General features: G+C 46.7%; 1 protein-coding gene across 2 annotated transcripts in view; it reads right to left on the reverse strand.

Moving 5' to 3' along the window:
- Positions 1-23,676, reverse strand: part of col5a1 (procollagen, type V, alpha 1) — a 322,312-nt gene that overhangs the window by 277,102 nt on the left and 21,534 nt on the right. For both annotated transcript variants that reach the window (XM_059638382.1, XM_059638381.1), the window contains exon 2: positions 4,319-4,486. In XM_059638382.1, the coding sequence (XP_059494365.1) occupies positions 4,319-4,486 (168 nt within the window). The remainder of the gene's footprint in view (positions 1-4,318; positions 4,487-23,676) is intronic.

Here is a 23,676-nt window from a genome sequence, read left to right on the forward strand (position 1 = left end):
ACAGGTTCTGAGTGCAAACACATGGAGAATATTGTGTGCAATTGGGGTCATAGTAACGAAGGAAGGATACGGTTGTGTGACGGAAGGTGAAATGGGCTTTCAATATGTTAATTCCTAGAAGGAGGAAAGATCGAGGGAAATGCTCCCTGAACTATAGAAAAAGAACAAACAGGTAAACTTCTCGGCAGGGTGAATGCTAACCGGGTGATTCCCACAACTGGTGATCTGAGAGACTGAAACACAGTCCAAGAATCAGGTGATGAGGAGAACTTTCAATGGAATTGTGACACACCCATCACTGACACAATCCATCATTGACACCCCCCCATCACTGACACACTTCTGTCATCGACACACCCCCTGTCACTGACATGCCCCTGTCACCGACCCGGCCCTGTCACCGACCCGCCCCCGTCACTGACCCGCCCCCTGTCAGTGACACACCCCCATCACCAACACAACCCCCGTCACTGACAAGCCCCCATCACCGACACATCCCCCGTCACCGAACCGCCCCTGTCTCCGACACGCCCCCGTCACTCACATGCTCCCATTACCGACACACCCCCATCACCGACACGCCCATCACCGACACGTCCCCATCACTGACCAACCCCCATCACCGACACGCCCCCGTCACCGACCCGCCCCATCATTAGCACACCCCCGTCACCGACACACCCCCGTCACTCACATGCCCCCATTACCGACACACCCCCATCACCGACACGCCCATCACCGACACGTCCCCATCACTGACCAACCCCCATCACTGACACGCTCCCGTCACCGACCCGCCCCATCATTAGCACACCCCCGTCACCGACATGCCCCCGTCACCGACACACGCCCCCGTCACTGACACGACCCCATCATCGACACGCCACTGTCACCAACACGTGCCCATGACTGACCCATTCCCATCACTGACACACCCCTATCTCCGATACACCCCCATCGCAGATACATCCCCGTCACCAATCCTTTCATCTCACAAACATACTCCTATCACTGACACACCCACATCACCATCCCGCCCCCATCACCAACCCACCGCCTTCACCAACACACCCCCATCTCCGACTTGCTCCCATCACCAACACAACCCCATCACCGACACGCCCCCACATCACCAACACACCCCCATCAATGACCCTCCCCCATCGCCGACACGTTCCCATCACCGACACACTCCCTTCACCCACCCACGCCCATCACCAACACACCCCCATCACCGACACACCCCCATCACTGACAAACCCTATCACCGACTCACCCCCGGCACCGACACACCCCATCACCGAGACACCCCCACCACCGACACAGTCCCATCACCGACACCACCCCGTCATCGACATGACCCCAACACCAACACACCACTGTCACCAACATGTGCCCATGACTGACCCATTCCCATCACCGACACACCCCATTACCGACACCCCCATCACCGACACACCTCCATCACCGACACACCCTCATCACTGACAGACCCCCATGACCGACACACACCCATCACCAACGCACCCCCATCACCGACACATGCCTGTCACCCCGATGGGTCAGTGACCCTGCCCCATCACTGACATGCCCCCATCGCCGACACGTTCCCATCACCAACACACCCCCATCACCGACACACCCCCATCACCGACACACCCTGTCACCGACACACCCCTGTCACCGACACACCCCGTCACCGAGACACCCCCACCACCGACACAGTCCCATCACCGACACACGCCCCTGTCAATGACACACCTCCGTCACCGACACACCCCATCACCAAGACACCCCCACCACCGACACAGTCCCATCACCGACACACGCCCCCGTCACCGACACGCCTCCGTCACTCACACTTTCACCTCACAAACATACTCCTATCATTGACGCATCCCCATCACCATCATGCCCCCATCACCGACACACCGACATATTGAATGGTGGAGCAGGTTCGAAGGGTCGAATGGCCTACTCCTGCTCCTAGTTTCTGTGTTTCTTTTATGTAGCAGCAGAATTAGGCCATTTGAACCATCAAGTCTGCTTCTCCATTTAAAGAGACCATGGCTGATCTGATAATCCTTAACTCCACTTTCTGCCTTTTCCCTTAACTCCTGATCTGCTTCCTGATTAAAAATCTGTGCATCTCAGCCTGGAAAATATCGAACAATCCAGCCCCTCCTGCCACATCGCCGACACGCTCCCATCACCGACACGCTCCCATCACCGACACACCCCCATCACCGACACACCCCCATCACCGACACACCCCCATCACCGACACACCCCCATCACCGACACACCCCCATCACTGACAAACCCTATCACCGACTCACCCCCGTCACTGACACACCCCATCACCGAGACACCCCCACGACCAACACAGTCCCATCACCGACACGCCTCCGTCACCGACACTCGCCCCCGTCACTGACACGCCTCCGTCACTCACACTTTCATCTCACAAACATACTCCTATCATTGACGCACCCCATCACCATTACGCTCCCATCACCAACACACCGCCTTCACTGACACGCCCCCGTCACCGACACGTCCCCGTCACCGACATGCCCCCGTCACCGACATGCCCCCGTCACCGACACGCCCCCGTCACCAACACGCCCCCGTCACCGACACGCCCCCGTCACCGACACGCCCCCATCACCGACACACCCCCATCACTGACAAACCCTATCACCGACTCACCCCCGTCACTGACACACCCCATCACCGAGACACCCCCACCACCAACACAGTCCCATCACCGACACGCCTCCGTCACCGACACTCGCCCGTCACTCACACTTTCATCTCACAAACATACTCCTATCATTGACGCACCCCATCACCATTACGCTCGCATCAGCAACACACCGCCTTCACTGACACGCCCCCGTCACCGACACGCCCCCGTCACCGACACGCCCCCGTCACCGACACGCCCCCGTCACCGACACGCCCCCGTCACCGACACACACCCGTCACCGACACTTTCATCTCACAAACATACTCCTATTACCGACGCACCCCCATCACCATCATGCTTCCATCACCAACACACTGCCTTCAGTGACACACCCTCATCACCGACACGCCGCCTTCACAAACACACCGCCCTCACTGACACACACTCATTATTGACACACCCCTATCACTGACCAGAAGGGACTTTCTCAAAATGGAGAGCTGTGACCAGTGGCGTTCACAGGGATCCATGTTGGGACCACTGTTGTTTGTGATATACATAAATGATCTGGAGGAAGGTACAGATGATCTGATTAACAAGTTTGCAGATGATACTAAGATTGGTGGCGCAGCAGATAGTGAAAGGGACTGTTGGAGAATGCAGCAGAACACAGATAGATTGGAGAGTTGGGAGGAGAAATGGCTGATGGAGTTCAATCCAGTCAAATGCGAGGTGATGCATTGTGGAAGATCCAATTCAAGAGCAAAGTATATGGTAAATGGAAAAGCCCTGGGGAAAATTGATGCACAGAGAGATCTGGGTGTTTAGGTCCATTGTACCCTGAAGGTGGCAACGCAGGTCGATAGAATGGTCAAGGCGGCATACGACATGCTTTCATTCATCGTACGGGGTATTGAGTACAAGAGTTGGCAGGGCATGTTGCAGTTGTATAGGACTTTGGTTTGACCACATTTGAAATACTGCATACAGTTCTAGTCGCCACTTTACCAAAAGGATGTGGATGCTTTGGAGAGGGTGCAGAGGAGGTTCACCAGGATGTTGCTTGGAATGGAGGGCGCTAGCTATGAGGACAGGTTGAGTAGATTAGGATTTTTTACATTAGAAAGACGGATGTTGAGGGGGTCCTGATTGAGGTCTACAAAATCATGAGAGGTATAGACAGGATGGATAGTAAGAAGCTTTTTCCCAGAGTTGGGGACTCAATTACTAGGGGATCACGATTTCAAGGTGAGAGGGGAGAAGTTTAAGGGAGATATGCATGGAAGGTTCTACATGCAGAGGGTGGTGGGTGCCTGAAATACGTTGCCAGTGGAGGTGGTAGGGGCGGACACAATAGCATCCTTTAAGATGTGTCGAGACAGATACATGGAACGGCAGGGAGCAGACGGATATAGAACCTTGGAAAATAGGCGACAGGTTTAGATAGAGGATCTGAATCGCACAGGCTTGGAGGGCCGAAGGGCCTGTTCATGTGCTGTAATTTTCTTTGTTCTTTGTTCTATGTTCTACCATGTTATGATCTCTCTTCTCCAGTTCGTTTACTATGGAGATCACAAATTATTTTCATTGCACAATGCAAAGAGACATAAAGAGGACTGGTCTTACCTGGGTATAACTGTTTGGTTGGAGCACTGAGCTGTGCTGATTTGGTTACTGTGTAGGCAACATCTGCGGTCCTTGATGTCTTTCGGTTGGCACAAAATCCTGTCGTTCTCTCTATTCCTTCAGGTAAATTGTGAAGTTCTAGAACTTTCAGGACATCCACTGGCTCCACTGTTGAATGAAAAGATGGTGATTATCATTCAGCTGAGAACTGCCTGACTTTCCAGGAACACATTCTTCCTGACTCATCATCCGCACGCCACATTCCCAACTCACCTTACACAGGCTGACAATAGCCAATTTACTTTTAAACACTAATAACAAAACTTGTCTCCATATTTACCCACTGGCTCTTAGCTTAAAGATGGCTACATTGCATAGTAAAGCATTCCCCGGACAGCTGCGGTGATGGAAGTCAGAATCATAGAATGACACATTCAGCCTATCAAGTATGTGCTGGCTCTTTGAAAGGTAAGACTGTGAGACACTTGGCTGTCACATCCCCTCTGCCATTGAAGGTGTTGAGGCCAAACATTTTCCGGGAAGACATTTCTTAGAATTGAAGATATCAAAGAGTAGGGGAGAAAGTGGATACAAAAATGGATGACCAGTAACGATCATATTGAATGGTGGAGCAGGTTCGAAGGGTCGAATGGCCTACTCCTGCTCCTAGTTTCTGTGTTTCTTTTATGTAGCAGCAGAATTAGGCCATTTGAACCATCAAGTCTGCTTCTCCATTTAAAGAGGCCATGGCTGATCTGATAATCCTTAACTCCACTTTCTGCCTTTTCCCATAACTTCTGATCGGCTTCCTGATTAAAAATCTGTGCATCTCAGCCTGGAAAATATCGAACAACCCAGTCCCTCCAGCCCTGAGTGGTAAAGAATTCGACAGATTCACTCCCTTCTGAGAGAAGATATTCCTCCTCATTGCTGTCTTAAATGTTCAACTCCTCATCCTGAAATTATACCCTCTTGTCCTTGACTCTTCCACAGGGGGAAACAACCTCTCCACATCTCCCCTATCAAGCTCACCAAGAATTTGTATGTTTCAATGAGGTTTCTCTCTTTCTTCTCAACTTTATTTGGGGATGCAGTGGCCTGGTGGTATAATCACTGGTTTGTTACTTCAGTGACCCAGGTAATGTTCTGGGACCCACGTTTGAATCACACCACAATAGATGATGGAATCTGAATTCAATACATGCATGGAATTAGGAGGCAAATGATGCCAACGAAACCATTGTCGATTGTCAGAAAAACCTATCTGGTTCACTGGACCTTTACTACAACCCAATCCACACATTCTCTCCTCGTAACACAGTCCATGCAAACCTTCTCTGGTTTGACTCCAATGCCAGTCTATCTTTCCTCAAGGGGTCCAAACTGTTTCACGATGTTCCTGTGGTTTGACTAGTACTTTGAACAGTTTTCACTCCCAACTCTTATTCTTCACTGTAAATACAATTAGTTCCAGTTCTCTCCCATTCCCCTGTTACTCTGTTCTGTTTCCTCTTGGCATATTTCACCAATTCCGTTTGGAAGGTTCCTGCCCTTTCAGGCAACCTGGTCCAGATAATACAACAACTGACTGCATCAAAAATATTGGTTTAGAAGGGGTGGACGCTAGGAAGTTGTTTCCATTAGGCGGGGAGAATAGGACCCGTGGGCACAGCCTTAAAATTAGAGGGGGCAAATTTAAAACTGAAATGAGATGACATTTCTTCAGCCAGAGAGTGGTGGGCTCGTGGAATTCATTGCCGCAGAGTGCAGTGGAGGCCAGGACATTGGATGCCTTCAAAGCATCAACAAATCTTGATCTCAAAAGGAATCAAGGGCTACGGGGAGAGTGCAGGGAAGTGGTGTTGAAATGCCCATCAGCCATGATTTAAATGGCGGAGTGGACTTGATGGGCCGAATGGCCTTACTTCCACTCCTATGTCTTATGGTCTTATTGTCCTCTTCTCCCCCTTTGGTTCTTTTACAGATTCCCTTCAAGCTGCACACCTTTGGTCACTGATTCTCCTGCCCCAGCAAACAGTTTCTCCACTTGACTTGATCAAACCCTCCACCGATCTGGAAAAACTTGATTAAATCTCCCCTTAACCTTCTCTGCTCCCAGGAGGACAATCCCAGGGTCTCCAGTCCTCCACATTCACTGCAGTTCCTCATCACGTAAAGAGGAGACATTGAAATGAAACCCTTTAATCATTTTAATTCCCTTGGTCACTGTCATTGTTTGAGATTCAGGATAGGAGGAGACTGATCCTGGTGATCTGACTTTATCATTTCAATAATACAAAGAACTGCAGATGTTGGAAATCAAGACTGGAGTGCATATTTTTAAGGTGAGAGGAGAGAGATTTCAGAAAGATATGAGGGGCAATTTTTTCACACAGAGAGTTACTCGTGTGGAATGAACTTCCTGAGGAAGTGTTGGATGTGGGTACAGTTGCAATGTTTAAAAGACACTTAGATAAGTACATGAATAGGAAAGGTTTTGAGTGATATGGGCCAGGAGCAGGTAAGTGGGACTGGTTTAGTTTGGGATTATGTTCGGCACGGACTTGTTGGACCAAAGGATCTGTTTCTGTACTGTATGACTCTATGACTCTAAGTGTAGCACTTTCTGTGGAGAGAGAAACAGAGTTAATGCTTCAAATCCAGTGACCTTTTGTTAGAACTGACTGAAGCTGAGAAAGGGTGTTATCTATGCAGATGCCAGCAGTGGGGTTGAGTTAACCCTTTTGTCATTCTGGTCACTCACCTCTACTCCCATCTTAGGCCAATCCCTCCAAATTACAATGGGATTTCACTGGCTGTAACATAATTTGAGGTCATAACTGGCACTATATAAATGAAAGCCTTTCTTTGGCTTTCTCTCTCTGATTGTCATTCCTGAAGTGCAGTGGAGAGGATTGAAGACACTACAACAGATATGGTCAAATCAGAACTGTATATTACGCAAGGATAACATTCAGACTGTTATATCCCAGCATCAAGGTAATATTCCACTCACCTACTCAATGATTTGATCAGCTGAGAGTGCCTGGTGCAAATCTAAGTCTCTGGAGGGTAATGGTCTGAGTGTTTCACAGAGACTTTTCACAGCATTCTAGGTTTGGGGAGTCTAAAGAGGGCATGGGTCTAAGGTAAGAGGGGAAAGATTTAAAAAGGACCTGAAGGATATTTTTTCCACACAGAGGGTGGTGCTTGTATGGAATGAGCTGCCAAAGGAAGTGGTGGAGATAGGTACAATTTCAACAGATGGGTATACGAATAGAAAAGGTTTAGAGGGTTATGGGCCAAATGCTGGCAAGCGGGACTAGGGTCAGATTAAATGTCTGGTTGGCATGGACGTGTTGGACCAAAGGGCCTGTTTCTGTGCTGTACAATGCAATGACTCAATAACAAGTATTACATCCAACACAGCCCCAGATTCCCCTCATTTCTGTGTTTCTCTTCATAGTTGTATTCAGCTAAAGTAATACCAAGGAATTTAAGCAGTTCACAGAGCAATGAAACAAACTGAACCCTTTCAAATCAGGCTTCAGGATCAGGATCTGGAGTCACGACAAATAAACCACAACTGACTATGTATATAAATAGCAACAATTTACTGCTGTCTGATATGGTACAGCCTAGGAGTGTCTGTGTCTCAGCTCCTGTAGAGTCTGTGTGTCTCAGTATCACCTCCTGTCCGCTCCATTTGTGTGTTTCTGTGTGTGTGTGAGAGAGTATGTGTGTGTTCTGTGACTACATGTGACAGAGAGAGAGTTTGTGTGTGTGTGTGTGTCTGCATGTGTGTGTGTCACCGTGTTCACAGCTGCTTCATGTTTAATATTTGAAGGATTGTGGAGAAAGGAATTTATTTCAGATTGTGGTGATTTATGTATGCAGGTCAATGAAAGGTCACTGTGGACACTGAAGAATTCTGTAACATGGCTTCCTAGAAATTATGTGATTATTGTTAACAGCTTGGACTGCTGCCCACCATACTGGAGTTGTTTCAACACTGGCTATATGAGAGTGTTCTGGGTATCTGGAATTAGTTGGGGACAAGAATCCTGCAAAGGACTGCTACCCAGCTGATCTTTCCTCTTCCTGAAAAGAGCTCTCTTTTTGCATCCAGAGTGAAATCTGTTTGTTCTTCTGAAAGAGTGATTGCAGGAACTTTTCATTACTCTATTTCCTGAGCAAGCTGTGTCTGTCAAGACTCCAGAGACACCTGTGTGTGATTCATAATATGACCACATGTACATACATCAAAGTAATAGGCTCTGGAATGTTTTAAGATCTATTCTTTTGCCTTCCAGATCCATTTGCCAATAAATATTTTAAGGAATAAACATTTACACAGCTATATTGTTGACCAAATGTTAACCAAATGTTGAATATTCATTACATACATTTTATTTTGATAATAATCCAATAAATGCAAATATAAACCCAATTGGTAGCTCATTTCATTAAAAACCTGATTTAGATAAGCTATTTAATGAGACATCTTGGTAAATAGGAAAAGATTTTTTGATTTGGTGTGGTAACCCATGGAGTCATGGAACTATGGCAATAGAGCTCCCCTCTAGGTCAGTTATTACATCAAAGGAGGGGACATGAAGCAGATTACCAACAAGGTCATTCGTTTATTTGAAGTTGGGTATTAGTAATAAGAGAAGGATAACAGGGTTTCTTGTGCATTATTTTTCAAACTTTGGCAGTTGCTAAGAATTTTTGGAGGTGGAAAATTTATCCCTGAGCAATTTACAAGAAACAACCAAGATTAAGTTAATTTGACTTGACAGAGGAACTACAGTTGGAGTTAAAAGTAGGGGCTAGGATGACAGATGCAATGAAGGTAATAACATAATGTTTGAAATTGAAAGAACAGCAATTTTTAAAAAAATGGTGATTCAATGAATTTAGTGGAAATTCAATTGGAGATGAAGCAGCTTGAAAAACCAAACGAAATAGAACTGAAAAACGTAAACTTGAAAAACAAGGACTCCAAAAAGATGGGAAGGAATGTAAAACAGAATTTTGAGCAACTGGAAAGGAGGCAGAAAAGGAATAGCAGATTAAAAGGCTGGAATTGAAGCAAGGGGCCTCTGACTGTCGGAACATTCAGATGGAGGAAGATCAGTGTCTACTCTGAGCTGTTTAAATTTGTGCACGACCTTCCCAAAATGTGATGAAAGCGAAGCATTTCTTCTTTCTTTTGAAAATATAAGTGAGCATGCAAAGTGGTCATAAAAAAACTGGACACTGCTTATCCAAAGCAGATAACCAGCAAACCTTAGGAAATTTGTGACATGTTTTTTGAGGATGATTCTATGGATTCTATGGAGGGTATGAGAAAGAAAAGAAAACCCTGTTCATGTGAGTTAGCCCCTGAGGCTTTTTTTTTACAGATAGAAAGTGCAAGGTATCTCAAAGCGGCCTGGGCAGAATTTGTGATGATGAGGCAAAATAACTTTCACTGCTACATGTGAGCATTTCACAGAGAGACTGTAGAGGACACTCTGAGGGAAGTTATTCTCCTCAAAGAACTCATTCCCTCCACAGAACAAACACACATAGTAAACCAGAAGATGGTGACTGGAAGACAAGCTTTCTGTAGCAGCGAATTCCACAGACACACCACTCTCTGGGTGAAGATGTTTCTCCTCATTTCAGTCCTAAACGGTTCACACCGTATCCTTAGACTGCAATCCTTGGTTCTGGACACCCCTGCCAGTGAATCATCCTTCCTACATATACCCTCGCTACCCCACTCAGAGACACAGAATTCTGTGTGAGATTCTCTCTCCTTTTACCAAACTCCAGTGAATATAATCCTAACTAAACCTTCACTGCACTCTCTCTACTGCACAACAAAAATATCCTTTCTCAGATAAGGAGACAAAACTGATACAATACTCCAGGTGTGGCCTCACCAACGCTCTGTATAACCGCAGCAAAACCACCTTGTTCCTGTACTCGAATCCTCTCTCTATGAAGGCCAACACACAATTAGTATTCTTCACTGCCTGCTGCACCTGCACGCTTACTTTCAGAACCTAGTGCACGAGGGCACCCAAACATTCCCCTCTCTCAATTTACAGCCATTCTTTTATTTTACTCATTCACAGAATGAGGGCATCACAAGCAAGGCTAGTGTTTATTGCCCAGAGAGTTGCTAAGAGTCAACCACAATGCTGTGGGTCTGGAGTCACATGTAGGTCAGACCAGGTAATGATGGCAGTTTCCTTTCCGATTGGACATTAGTGAACCAGATGGGTTTATACAACAATCAACAAAAATGGAGTCACGGTCATCATTGGATTCTTAATTCCAGACATTTTTTTCAAATTCCACCATCTGACATGGCAAGATTCAAACCCAAGTCACCAGAACGTTACCAGGGTGTCTCGACTGACAGTAGTGATAATACCACTAGGCCATTGCTTCCCCTTAAAATTCGAATAGTGACCTGCTGTCCTATTTTTGCTCCCAAAGGGGCTAACCTCACATTTATCCATATTATACTGCATCTGTCCACTCTCACAACCTGTCTGATCATCCATCGTACAGTCAGGCCAGTGCAGTCTGGTGGTTTACTGGTTGTTCCATTATCACTGGCCCAGAAAATCGAGGCTCAGGTCCCACCTCCCACCTCCCAGAGGCCATGTGTGACTCAGCATCAGCTTGTGTGTGTGTGTGTGTGTGTGTGTGTGTCTGTGTGTGTGTCAGTGTCACACTGTGAAGTCCTGTACAGTCACTGTATCTGTGGACTGTACCCCAGTGAGAATAAGTGTGTGTGGGAGCCTTACCCCAGTGACAGTCAGTGTATGTGGGAGTGGTACCCCAGTGAGAGTCAGTGTGTGTGGGATTGTACCCCAGAGAGAGTCAGTGTGTGTGGAAATGTATTCCAAAGAGAGTCAGTGTGTGTGGGAATGTATTCCAATGAGAGTCAGTGTGTGTGGGACTGTATCCCAGTGAGAGTCAGTGTGTGTGGGACTGTACCCCGGTGAGAGTCAGTGTGTGTGGGAGCCGTACCACAGTGAGAGTCAGTGTGTGTGGGAGCCGTATCCCAGTGAGAGTCAGTGTGTGTGGGACTGTACCCCAGTGAGAGTCAGTGCGTGTGGGACTGTACCCCGGCGAGAGTCAGTGTGTGTGGGAGCCGTACCACAGTGAGAGTCAGTGTGTGTGGGAGCCGTACCACAGTGAGAGTCAGTGTGTGTGGGAGCCGTATCCCAGTGAGAGTCAGTGCGTGCGGGACTGTACGCCAGTGATAGTCAGTGTGTGTGGGAGCCGTACCACAGTGAGAGTCAGTGTGTGTGGGACTGTATCCCAGTGAGAGTCAGTGTGTGCGGGACTGTACGCCAGTGAGAGTCAGTGTGTACCCCAGTGAAAGTCGGTGTGTGTGGAAGCCATACCGTACTGAGAGTCCATGTGTCTGTGATTTAATGGTGGAATTATACAGGAACATAAACAGAAGTAGTTGGGAAAAGCTCAGCAGGTCTGACAGCTTTTATGAATGAAGAAACAGAGTTAATGTTTCAGGTCTGGTGAACCTTCCTCAGAATTGAGTTCTGAGTTTTGAGGAAAGGTCACCGGACCGGAAATGTTAGCTCAGCTTTTTCCTTCACAGATGCAGCCAGACCTGCTGAGCTTTTCCAGCAACTCTGTTTTTGTTCCTGAATTCCAGCATCCAGAGTTCTTTCGGTTTTCATCTGGCATTGTATCGACCCTAGCTAGGCCAGTGCTAAAAGTTTGTGTACAATTCTGATCCCAACATTATAGGAAGGTTGCAATTGCTCCAGAGACAGTACAGAAGAAATTTGCAGAAATGTCACCAAGGCTTGAAAATTGCAGGATTGAGACAGGTTTGGATTTGTAGGATTGATTGAATATAACAAAAGGAACTATGGGCTGATGTAACTGAGGAATATAAAATAATGCGGGGCTTGGACAGACAGTGAACCAGGAGGAGTTGTTTCCCCAGCAGAGATCATTTACCAGGGGGCACTAAGTGAAGGGGATTGGATTTAAACGGAATTAAAGGGGCCATGAGGAGAAACCTTCCTCCTAGAGGGTGAGGGGTGTCTCTGGAATTCACTGCTCTATTTGGTGGTTGAAGTGGAAATCCTTGACTTATTTAAAAGGAACCTGGATCTGCTCCTGAAACAGTGGAACCTGCAAAATCAAGAAGTGAGGCCTGGGAAATAGGATTAGAATACAGGTTAATTCATTCAGTTGGCACAGACACGATGGGCTGATCAACCTCTTTCTGTGGCACAGGAACAACTGTTTGTACCAACTACAAGATGCACTGCAGATATTCAAAGATTCTCAGACGGCATCTTCCAAACCCATGAGTGCTTCCATCTAGAAGGACAAAGGCATCAGATACATGGGAACACCACCCTCTGCAAGTTCCCCTCCAAGTCACCCACGATCCTGACCTGGAAATATATCGCTGTCCCTTCACTGTCAAAGGGTCAAAATCCTGGAATTCCCTCCCTAAGGGCATTGTGTGCCTACCAGAGCACATGGACTGCAGCAGTTCAAGATGGAAGGGACGGGGAATAAATGCTGGGCCCAGCCAGTGACACTCCATAGCCCATGAATGAATGCATCTAAAAAAACAAAGACTGATAGCAGAACGTGATGACCCTGTGTGGCTATCACCCTCCAATTCAGGAACAGTTGTCAATTGGCCCCTCCAGCAGAGTCCTGTGAAAGAAAGTTTGACAGGGCTCCAGAAAGCAGAAGCTTGGGAGATTCCAGTTAACAATTGCATGTCTCTCTGTTGATGAGAATTTCCAGCATAAACCCACGCTGGCTTTGAAAGGTCAGGAACACAGAGTAAACTGTGAGACAATGTTCAGCTCCTGTGGGTGGTTAAATATTTCAGTGGATCCAAAGGAAATGTCAAACTTAGATGAATCATGAACATCATAGATCTCCTGCCTTGGTCATAATGGGCATAGTTGTTCTGGGTGGCCCAAGACCCAGTGCAAGAAATGAACAACTCGTTTCATGCCACTGTGACACGGAATATAAGGCTTCAGAGAGCAGTATTCACAGAACAGCTTATGTTACCTCAGAGCCTGCTATCACATGTTATAGTAGACAAAGAAGTTAGGAGCAAGAATTGGCCATTCAGCCTCTCAAACCAGCTGCACATTCAAGATCAATAATCTTCAATTTCATCACCACTATCCTGCTCTATCTCCATTTGCAGCAATTCTGATATTGTGTAAAAAAATCCATATCTCCCTCTCTCTCACACAAACTTAATGACAGAAGACCTACAGATCTTTGCAGCAGAGAATTCCAAAGATTCGTAGAATTGGCTTGAATGTAGCAGACAGACACTTGTGGTGGAGGATTGCTTTTCAGGCTGGAGACCTGTGGCCAGTGGTGTGCTGCCTTGGGTGCAGTGCTTTTTTTTGTCATTTATGTAAATAATTTGGATGTGAATATAGCAGGTATGATTAGTAAGTTTGTAGATGACACCAAAATAGGTGATGTAGTGGACAGTGAAGAGGATTATCTTAGAGTATAGCGGGCCCTTGATCAGATGGGCCGAGTATTGGCAGATGTAATTAAATTTAGCAAAATGTGAGGTGTTCTATTTTGGAGAAGTAAATTACGCAGGACTTATACACTTAATGGTAGGGTCCTGGAGAGCGTTGCCAAACAAAGAGACCTTGGGGTGTAGGTTCATTGTTCCTTGAAACTGGAGTTGGAAGTAGACAGGACGGTGAAGAAGATGTTTGGTACACTGCCTTTATTAGTCAGTGCATTGAGTATAGGAGTTGGGACGTCATGTTGCAGCTGTACAGGACATTGGTGAGGCCAATTTTGGAATATTGCAGTTCCGGTCAATTCTGGTCTCTCTCCTATACGAAAGATGTTGTGAAGCTTGAAAATATTTACACAGATATTGCTAGGGTTGGAGGGTTTGAGTTAGAGGGAGAGGCTGAATAGGCTGGGGCTATATTCCCTGGAGCGTCAGAGGCTAAGGGGTGACCTTAGTGATGTTTATAAAATCATGAGGGATATGGATCGGGTGAATAATCAAGGTCTTTTCCCCAGTTTAGGAGAGTCCAAAACGAGAGGGCAGAGGTTTACGTTGAGAGGGGAAAGATTCAAAAGGGAGCTAAGGGACAACTTTTTCACGCAGAGGGTGGAATAAGCAGCGAGAGGAACACTGAAAAGGTATTTGGATGGATATATGGATAGTAAGGGTTTAGAAGGATAATGGACCAAATGCTGGCAAAAGGGACTAAATTAAATGAGGGTATCTGGTTAGCATGGATGAATTGGACTGAAGGTTCTGTTTCCATGCTGTACAGCTCTATGACTCTGTGACATTCTTCCTGCTCTCAAGCTCAAATGACTGACCCTATTATTTGAAATAAGATAACGAAATGTGAGGCTGGATGAACACAGCAGGCCAAGCAGCATCTCAGGAGCACAAAAGCTGATGTTTCAGGCCTAGACCCTTCATTAGAGAGGGGGATGGGGTGAGGGTTCTGGAATAAATAGGGAGAGAGGGGGAGGCGGACCGAAGATGGAGAGAAAAGAAGATAGGTGGAGAGGAGAGTATAGGTGGGGAGGAAGGGAGGGGATAGGTCAGTCCAGGAAAGACGGACAGGTCAAGGAGGTGGGATGAGGTTAGTAGGTAGGAGATGGAGGTGCGGCTTGTGGTGGGAGGAAGGCATGGGTGAGAGGAAGAACAGGTTAGGGAGGCAGAGACAGGTTGGACTGGTTTTGGGATGCAGTGGGTGGGGGGAAGAGCTGGGCTGGTTGTGTGGTGCAGTGGGGGGAGGGGACGAACTGGGCTGGTTTTGGGATGTGGTGGGGGAAGGGGAGATTTTGAAGCTGGTGAAGTCCACATTGATACCATTGGGCTGCAGGGTTCCCAAGCAGAATATGAGTTGCTGTTCCTGCAACCTTCGGGTGGCATCATTGTGGCACTGCAGGAGGCCCATGATGGACATGTCATCTAAAGAATGGGAGGGGGAGTGGAAATGGTTTGCGACTGGGAGGTGCAGTTGTTTATTGCGAACCGAGCGGAGGTGTTCTGCAAAGCGGTCCCCAAGCCTCTGCTTGGTTTCCCCAATGTAGAGGATGCCACACCAGTACAGTGGATGCAGTATACCACATTGGCAGATGTGCAGGTGAACCTCTGCTTAATATGGAAAGTCATCTTGGGGCCTGGGATAGGGGTGAGGGAGGAGGTGTGGGGTCAAGTGTAGCATTTCCTGCGGTTGCAGGGGAAGGTGCCGGGTGTGGTGGGGTTGGAGGGCAGTGTGGAGCGAACAAGGGAGTCACGGAGAGAGTGGTCTCTCCGGAAAGCAGACAGGGGTGGGGATGGAAAAATGTCTTGGGTGGTGGGGTCGGATTGTAGATGGCGGAAGTGTCGGAGGTTGATGCGTTGTATCCGGAGGTTGGTGGGGTGGAGTGTGAGAACGAGGGGGATCCTCTTTGGGCGGTTGTGGCGGGGGGGGGGGGGGGTGCAGGGTGTGAGGGATGAGTTGTGGGAGACACGGTCAAGGGCGTTCTCGACCACTGTGGGGGGAAAGTTGCGGTCCTTGAAGAACTTGGACATCTGGGATGTGCAGGAGTGGAATGCCTCATCCTGGGAGCAGATGCGGCGGAGGCGGAGGAATTGGGAATAGGGGATGGAATTTTTGCAGGAGGGTGGGTGGGAGGAGGTGTATTCTAGGTAGCTGTGGGAGTCGGTGGGCTTGAAATGGACATCAGTTACCAGCTGGTTGCCTGAGATGGAGACTGAGAGATCCAGGAAGGTGAGGGATGTGCTGGAGATGGCCCAGGTGAACTGAAGGTTGGGGTGGAAGGTGTTGGTGAAGTGGATGAACTGTTCGAGCTCCTCTGGGGAGCAAGAAGCGGCGCCGATACAGTCATCAATGTAACGGAGGAACAGGTGGGGTTTGGGGCCTGTGTACGTGCGGAAGAGGGACTGTTCCACGTAAATGGTATCAATGTGGACTTCACCAGCTTCAAAATCTCCCCTTCCCCCACTCCATCCCAAAACCAGCCCAGTTCGTCCCCTCCCCCCACTGCACCACACAACCAGCCCAGCTCTTCCCCTCCACCCACTGCATCCCAAAACCAGTCCAACCTGTCTCTGCCTCCCTAACCTGTTCTTCCTCTCACCCATCCCTTCCTCCCACCCCAAGCCGCACCTCCATCTCTTACCTACTAACCTCATCCCTCCTCCTTGACCTGTCCGTCTTTCCTGGACTGACCTATCCCCTCCCTACCTCCCCACCTATACCTTCCTCTCCACCTATCTTCTTTTCTCTCCATCTTCGGTCCGCCTCCCCCTCTCTCCCTATTTATTCCAGAACCCTCACCCCATCCCCCTCTCTGATGAAGGGTCTAGGCCCGAAACGTCTGCTTTTGTGCTCCTGAGATGCTGCTGGGCCTACTGTGTTCATCCAGCCTCACATTTCGTTATCTTGGATTCTCCAGCATCTGCAGTTCCCATTATCACCTCTTATTTGAAGGTGTATGACCCATGATATAGATTCCCCAGCCCAGGTAAACAGCCTTTCAGAATCTTCTTGATCAAACTGCTGAAGGACTTTCCAGGCTTCAATGCAATCATCTCTCATTCAACTGGATTCCAGACAATAAAGAGACCCTGAACTGAGATAACCCTGGACAGGAATAACCCGGGACTGGAATAACCCTGGGACTGTGATTATCCTGAACTGAATACTTTAACCCTGGGACTGGGATAACCCTGGTTAAAGTATTCAGCCTGGAGCTCGGTGGCCAGTGGTGTTCTGCAGGGATCTGTTCTGGGGCCTCTGCTCTTTGTAATCTTTATAAATGACTTGGATGAGGAAGTGGAAGGGCGGGTTAGTAAGTTTGCCGATGACATGAAGGTTGATGGAGTTATGGATAAGTGTGGAGAGCCGTTGTAGGTTGCAACGGGACTTTGACAGGATGCAGAGCTGGGCAAAGAAGTGGTAGATGGAATTCAACCCAGAAAAGTGTGAGGTGATTCAGTTAGGAAGATTGAATTTGAATGCAGAATATACAGGGTTAATGACAGGATTCTTGGCAGTGTGGAGGAACAGAGGGATCTTGGAGTCCACGCCCATAGATCCCTCAAAGTTGCCATGGTGTGTTGGCTTTCATTGGCAGTAGGATTGAGTTTAAGAGCCTGCAGGTCTATAAAACTCTGGTTGGACCACACTTGGAATGCTGTGTTCAGTTCTGGTCGACACATTATGGGAAGGAAATGGAAGCTTTAGAGAGAGTGCAGAGGAGATTTACCAGGATGCTGCCTGGACTGGAGGCAGGTCTTATGAGGAAAGTTTGAGGGAGCTAGAGCCTTTTTCTTTGGAGTGTAAAAGGATGAGAAGTGACTTGATAGACACATACAAATTGATGAGAGGCAGAGATAGAGTGGATAGTCAGAGACTTTTCCCAGGATGGAAATGACTATTACGAGGGGGCATAATATTAAAGTGATTGGAGGAAGGTATAGGGGAGATGTCAGTAGTAGGTTCTTCACACAGAGTGGTGGGCATGTGGAATGTGCTGCCGGTAGTGGTAGTGGAGTCAGACACATTAGAAACTTTTAAGTGACTCTTGGATATGCACTTAGAGGATAGAAAATTTTAGGGTATGCAGGGTAGTTTGATCTTAGTAGGAAAACAGGTCAGCACAACATCATAGGCTGAAGGGCCTGTACTATGCTGTACTGTTCTATGTTCTATGCTCTAACCCTGGGATCAGGTTAACCCTGGGACTGGAATAACCTTGGGACTGGATTAACCCTGGGACTGGAGTAACCCTGGTAGTGACCTATTGAGTGACTGTAAAAGATCCCATGGCACAGAAACTCTTCCTAACAGGTGAATATTTATCACTCAATCAAATTCAGAGAAAGAGGATCTGGTCATGATTGCAAAGCTAATTGTGGCATCTTGCTGTGCAAAAATTCACTGCTCCACCATTGTACAGCGCTTTGGTTCAAAATGGTTGAGAAAGGCTCCTGACAAAGATGAGTTTTTCCTTTTTATCATTCTGATGCTGGAACACAAATGTCCCATTACAGATATCCCAATGCTGATTCCACATTACAGATACCCCACTATAGATGCTTTATTTCCCATTACCAGTACACCAATACAGATTCCCCATTGCAGATTCGACATTACACGATATATTACAAATACCCCAGCATAATTGCACCATTACAGATTCTTCACTGCAGATGCCCTATTACAGATGTCCCATTACAGATTATCTATTACAGATTCCCCATTACAGACACTCCATTAAAGATGGCCCATTGTTTCAGTCCTTGCCTGAGGTGTGGTGGTTCACAAGTTATGTCTCTCTCTTACATCTGAACAACTTCTGGCCCTCTGGGATTACAGCAGCTTTCACTTCACCATTACAGATGCCCATCACAATGAAAATGTCCCAGAAAAATGGTGATAGGATCATACAGCCATTGGGTAATACAGCATGGAAACAGGCCCTTTGGCCCAAACTGGTCCATGCTGGCTATGGTGCCCACTCAACTATTTCTGACTGTCTGCTTTTGTTCCATATCACTCTAAACCCTTCCCATCCATGTACTTATCCAAATGTTTTTTAAATGTTGCTATTGTACCTGCCTCAACCATTTTCTCTGGCAGCCCATTCCATGTACACACCACTCTCTGTGTGAAGAAGTTGCCCCTCAGGTCCTTCTTAAATCTTTCCCCTCTCCATAAGACCATAAGACGTAGGAGTGGAAGTAAGGCCATTCGGCCCATCAAGTTCACTCTGCCATTTAATCATGGCTGATGGGCATTTCAACTCCACTTCCCTGCACTCTCCCCGTAGCCCTTGATTCCTTGAGAGACAGCAAGAATTTATCAATCTCTGCCTTGAAGACATTTAGTGTCCCAGCCTCCACTGTGCTCCGTGGCAACGAATTTCACAGGCCCTCCACTCTCTGGCTGAAGAAATGTCTCCCATGTCAGTTTTCAATTTACTCCCTCTAATTCTAAGGCTGTGCCCACGGGTCCTAGTCTCCCTGCCTAATGGAAACAACTTCCCAACGTCCATCCTTTCTAAGCCATACATTATCTTGTAAGTTTCTATAAAATCTCCCCTCAACCTTCCAATCTCTAATGAATACAATCCCAGGATCCTCAGCTGTTCATCGTACATTAAACCTAGCATTCCAGGGGTCATCCGTATGAATCTCCACTGGACACGCTCCAGCGCCAGTGTGTCCTTCCTGAGGTGTGGGGCCCAAAATTGGACACAGTATTCTAAATGGGGCCTAACTAGAGCTTTATAAAGCCTCAGCAGCACATCACTGCTTTTATATTCCAACCCTCTTGAGATAAACGACATTACACTCGCCTTCTTAATCACAGACTCTACCTGCAAGTTAACCTTTAGAGAATCCTGGACCAACACTCCCAAATCCCTTTGTACTTCTGCTTTATGAATTTTCTTACCGTTTAGAAAATAGTCCATGCCTGTATTCTTTTTTCCAAAGTGCAAGACCTCGCATTTGCTCACATTGAATTTCATCAGCCGTTTCTTGGACCACTCTCCTAAACTGTCTAAATCTTTCTGCAGCCTCCCCACCTCCTCAATACTACCTGCCTGTCCACCTATCTTCGTATCATCGGCAAACTTCGCCAGAATGCCCCCAGTCCCTTCATCCAGATCATTAATATATAAAGTGAACAGCTGCGGCCCCAACACTGAACCCTGTGGGATACCACTTGTCACCGGTTGCCATTGCGAAAAAGAGCCTTTTGTCCCAACTCTCTGCCTTCTGTCAGACAGCCAATCCTCAATCCAAGCCAGTGGCTCATCTCAAACACCATGGGCCCTCACCTTACTCAGCAGCCTCCCGCGAGGCACCTTATCAAAGGCCTTTTGGAAGTCTAGATAGATGACATCCACTGGGTTTCCCTGGTCTAACCTACTTGTTACCTCTTCAAAGAATTCGAACAGGATTGTCAGACATGACCTCCCCTAACTAAATCCATGCTGACTTGTTCTAACCCGACCCTGCACTTCCAAGAATTTAGAAATCTCATCCTTAACAATGGATTCTAGAATTTTACCAACAACCGAGGTTAGGCTAATCGGCCTATAATTTTCCATCTTTTATCTTGATCCTTTCTTAAACAAGGGGGTTACAACCGCAATTTTCCAATCATCTGGGACTTTGCCTGACTCCAGTGACTTTTGAAAGATCACAATCAACGCCTTCGCTATTTCCTCAGCCACCTCCCTCAGAACTCTGGGATGTAGCTCATCAAGACCAGGAGATTTATCAATTTTTAGACCTTTTAGCTTTTCTAGCACTTTCTCTTTTGTAATACCTATCATACTCAACTCTCCCCCCGACTCTCCTTAATTGTTGGCATACAACTCATGTCTTCCACTGTGAAGACTGACGCAAAGTACTTAGTAAGTTCTTCAGCTATTTCCTTATCTCCCATCACTAGCCTTCCAGCATCAATTTGGAGCAGCCCAATGTCTCCTTTTGTCTCTCGTTTGTTTATGTATTGAAAGAAACTTTTACTATCATTTCTAATATGACTAGCTAGCCTACCTTCAGAATTGATCCTCTCCTTCCTTATTTCACTCTTTGTTATTCTCTGTTTATTTTTGTAGCCTTCTCAAACTTCTGATTTCCCAGTGCTCTTGGCCACTTTAAAGGCTGTCTCTTTTTCTTTGATACATTGTCAGCCATGGCTGTCTAATCCCACCCCGAATAATCTTTCTTTTCTTCGGGGTGGAACTCTGTACTGTGTCCTCAATTACACCCAGAAACTCCTGCCTTTGTTGCTCTACTGTCTTCTCCACTACGCTCTGCTTCTAGTCGATTTTCATCAGTTCCTCTCTTATGCCCCTGTAATTACCTTTATTTAACACCATTACATCCGATTTTGCCTTCTCTCTTTCAAACTGCAGACTGAACTCTATCATATTATGATCGCTACCTCCTAAGTGTTCCCCCACCTTAACCCTATGCCCTGCAATTTTCAATTCCCCACCCCTGGAAAAAAGACTATGTATAATCATCCTATCTATGCCCCTCATGATGTTGTACACCTCAATAAAGTCACCTCTCATTTCTCCTACATTCCAAAGAATAAAGTCTTATCATGGGCAACTTCTCCCTATGACTCAAGGCTACTAGTCCCAGCAACATCCTCGTAAATCTTCTTCGCACACTTTTCAGTTTAACTGTGTCCTTCCTATAACAAGGTGACCAAAACTTTACACAATACTCCAAGCCCCACTACAATGCCTCATTGCAATGAAGATGTCCCAGGACAATGGAGATGCACCATTATAATAGAGATGCTCAGCTAAGATTTCACAAGTTTTCAGGAATTTCTGAACCACTGAGTTAATTCTAAGGTGTACAGTTTTTAGGGGATGTTACTGGCAGAGACCATGAGGAAGCCAAGCTGATTATTCATCTCCCCCGACACAAGGACAATCAGTTTCCTCAACATCCTGATCTAGCGATTGGTGGTCAGTGGAAATCAGATTTTTTAAATACCTCTCTCCAATTTGTGAATAGACATGGAAATGGAAGAAGTAGAAATCATTTAATTACAAAGTTGAGAATTGCAGAGGGAGAAAAATTCCTTACAATTCATCAAAAGTCATGGGAAATAAATAAGATGCTAATTAATTTCTAGGAAGTGTATTCTCATACTGAAGTGAATGAACTGGACATTTGCTTCAAGCCTCACCCCTCCACTTTCTCAGTTATCTCTTCTGTATCCACTGGAAGCTGGTCAATGAAAGCTGCATGGAGAGCACAGTTTCTCTCCAACTGGGATTTCACTTTCCCAGGAATACTTCTTTCTCAATACCCAGTGAGGCTTGGAGCTGTTTCAACCAGCAGTGCCTCATCTAGGAATCCTCCCAGACCCTCAGTTCTCCAGCCGATCAGCTGGGAGGACCAGGATCTCAATATTCAGTCTTCTTTGTGATAAAATATAATGCCCGACCTGAGACTGTATTACATCATCATACTGAATGGCAATTACTACATTCCTCGGCATTAATCCTTTCACATCCTTACGCTCTAATATACCACTGGGAATCATCCGGGCTTAGGCTGAAAAGTGGCAAGTAATATTCGTTGCCACAGAAGTGCCAGACAATGACCATCTCCAATAACAGTCAATCTAACCACCACCCCTTGACATTCAATGATGTTACCAGCGCTGAATCCTCCAATTATCAACATCCTGGGGGTTATCACTGACCAGAAACTCAAATGGACTCAATACATAAGCACAGTGGCTACAAAACAGGTCAGAGGCTAGGAATACTACAGCAGATATATGGGAACACCACCCCCTGCAAGATCCCCTCCAAGCCACCTCACCATCCTGACTTAGAAATATATTGCCACTCCCTAACTGTTGCTGGGTCAAAATCCTGGAAATCCCTTTCTGACGGTATTTTGGGTCAATCTGCAGCGGTTCAAGAAGGCAGCTCACCTCCACCTTTTCAAAGGAATGCTGGGTCCAGCCAGTGACACCCCCATTCGTGAGGGAACATAAAGAAAGCATATCAGTCTCTTGCTTTGTGTCACTCAGTCCATCCTTTCATTCTCCTTCATGTTTTCCCACAGATTTATATCTCTTTCTTTTGGTCTCAGTTCCCAGAAGTACTCCTCTGTCACTATGTCATCTTTAATTGTTTTCAACAAAAGAGGTTTCAGTTCCTTCTTGACCTTAATAGCAGATGCCCTGTCACACAGTAACACACACACACACACACACACACACACACACACACACACACACACACACACACACACACACACAATACATTTGTTCGTGTCTTTCTCACTGATATTTGGGTATCATGTTCGAGTCAGACAAAGAGAGAGCGATTCCTCTACATCAGAGAGGCCACAGGCTCTGTTAGACAGAAAGCAGACAGAATCTAGCCAGTCACTTTCCACAAAGTGATCTCACCCTGGAATTATGCTGCTTGTCGAGAGCAGGCTGCTAACTCACTGGTCCTTGTAAATCAGTCAACTCTCAGAACATTTTCCATCTGGAACAGGAATTTTGATTTAAGTGTTTTTGTTGGAGCAGGGACACAGCAGAGTGGAAAAGAATGGGAAGTGGTTTAGCTAGTGGAATCTCATGCCCAGTTACAATTCCACAGGGACAGAGCAAGCCAAATTTTCCATTAAATTCCCTTCACAAGGTAAGGTCGAAGACACCTACAGAGCAAAGGGTCATGTACATCAGAAAATCATGTGAAATGTGAATGGGGCTGCAGGGGACTCTAAGCGGGGAGTATGGAAGGATAAGCAGGGA

Source organism: Stegostoma tigrinum, chromosome 29 (assembly GCF_030684315.1).
Source record: "Stegostoma tigrinum isolate sSteTig4 chromosome 29, sSteTig4.hap1, whole genome shotgun sequence".
Lineage (NCBI taxonomy): Eukaryota > Metazoa > Chordata > Chondrichthyes > Orectolobiformes > Stegostomatidae > Stegostoma > Stegostoma tigrinum.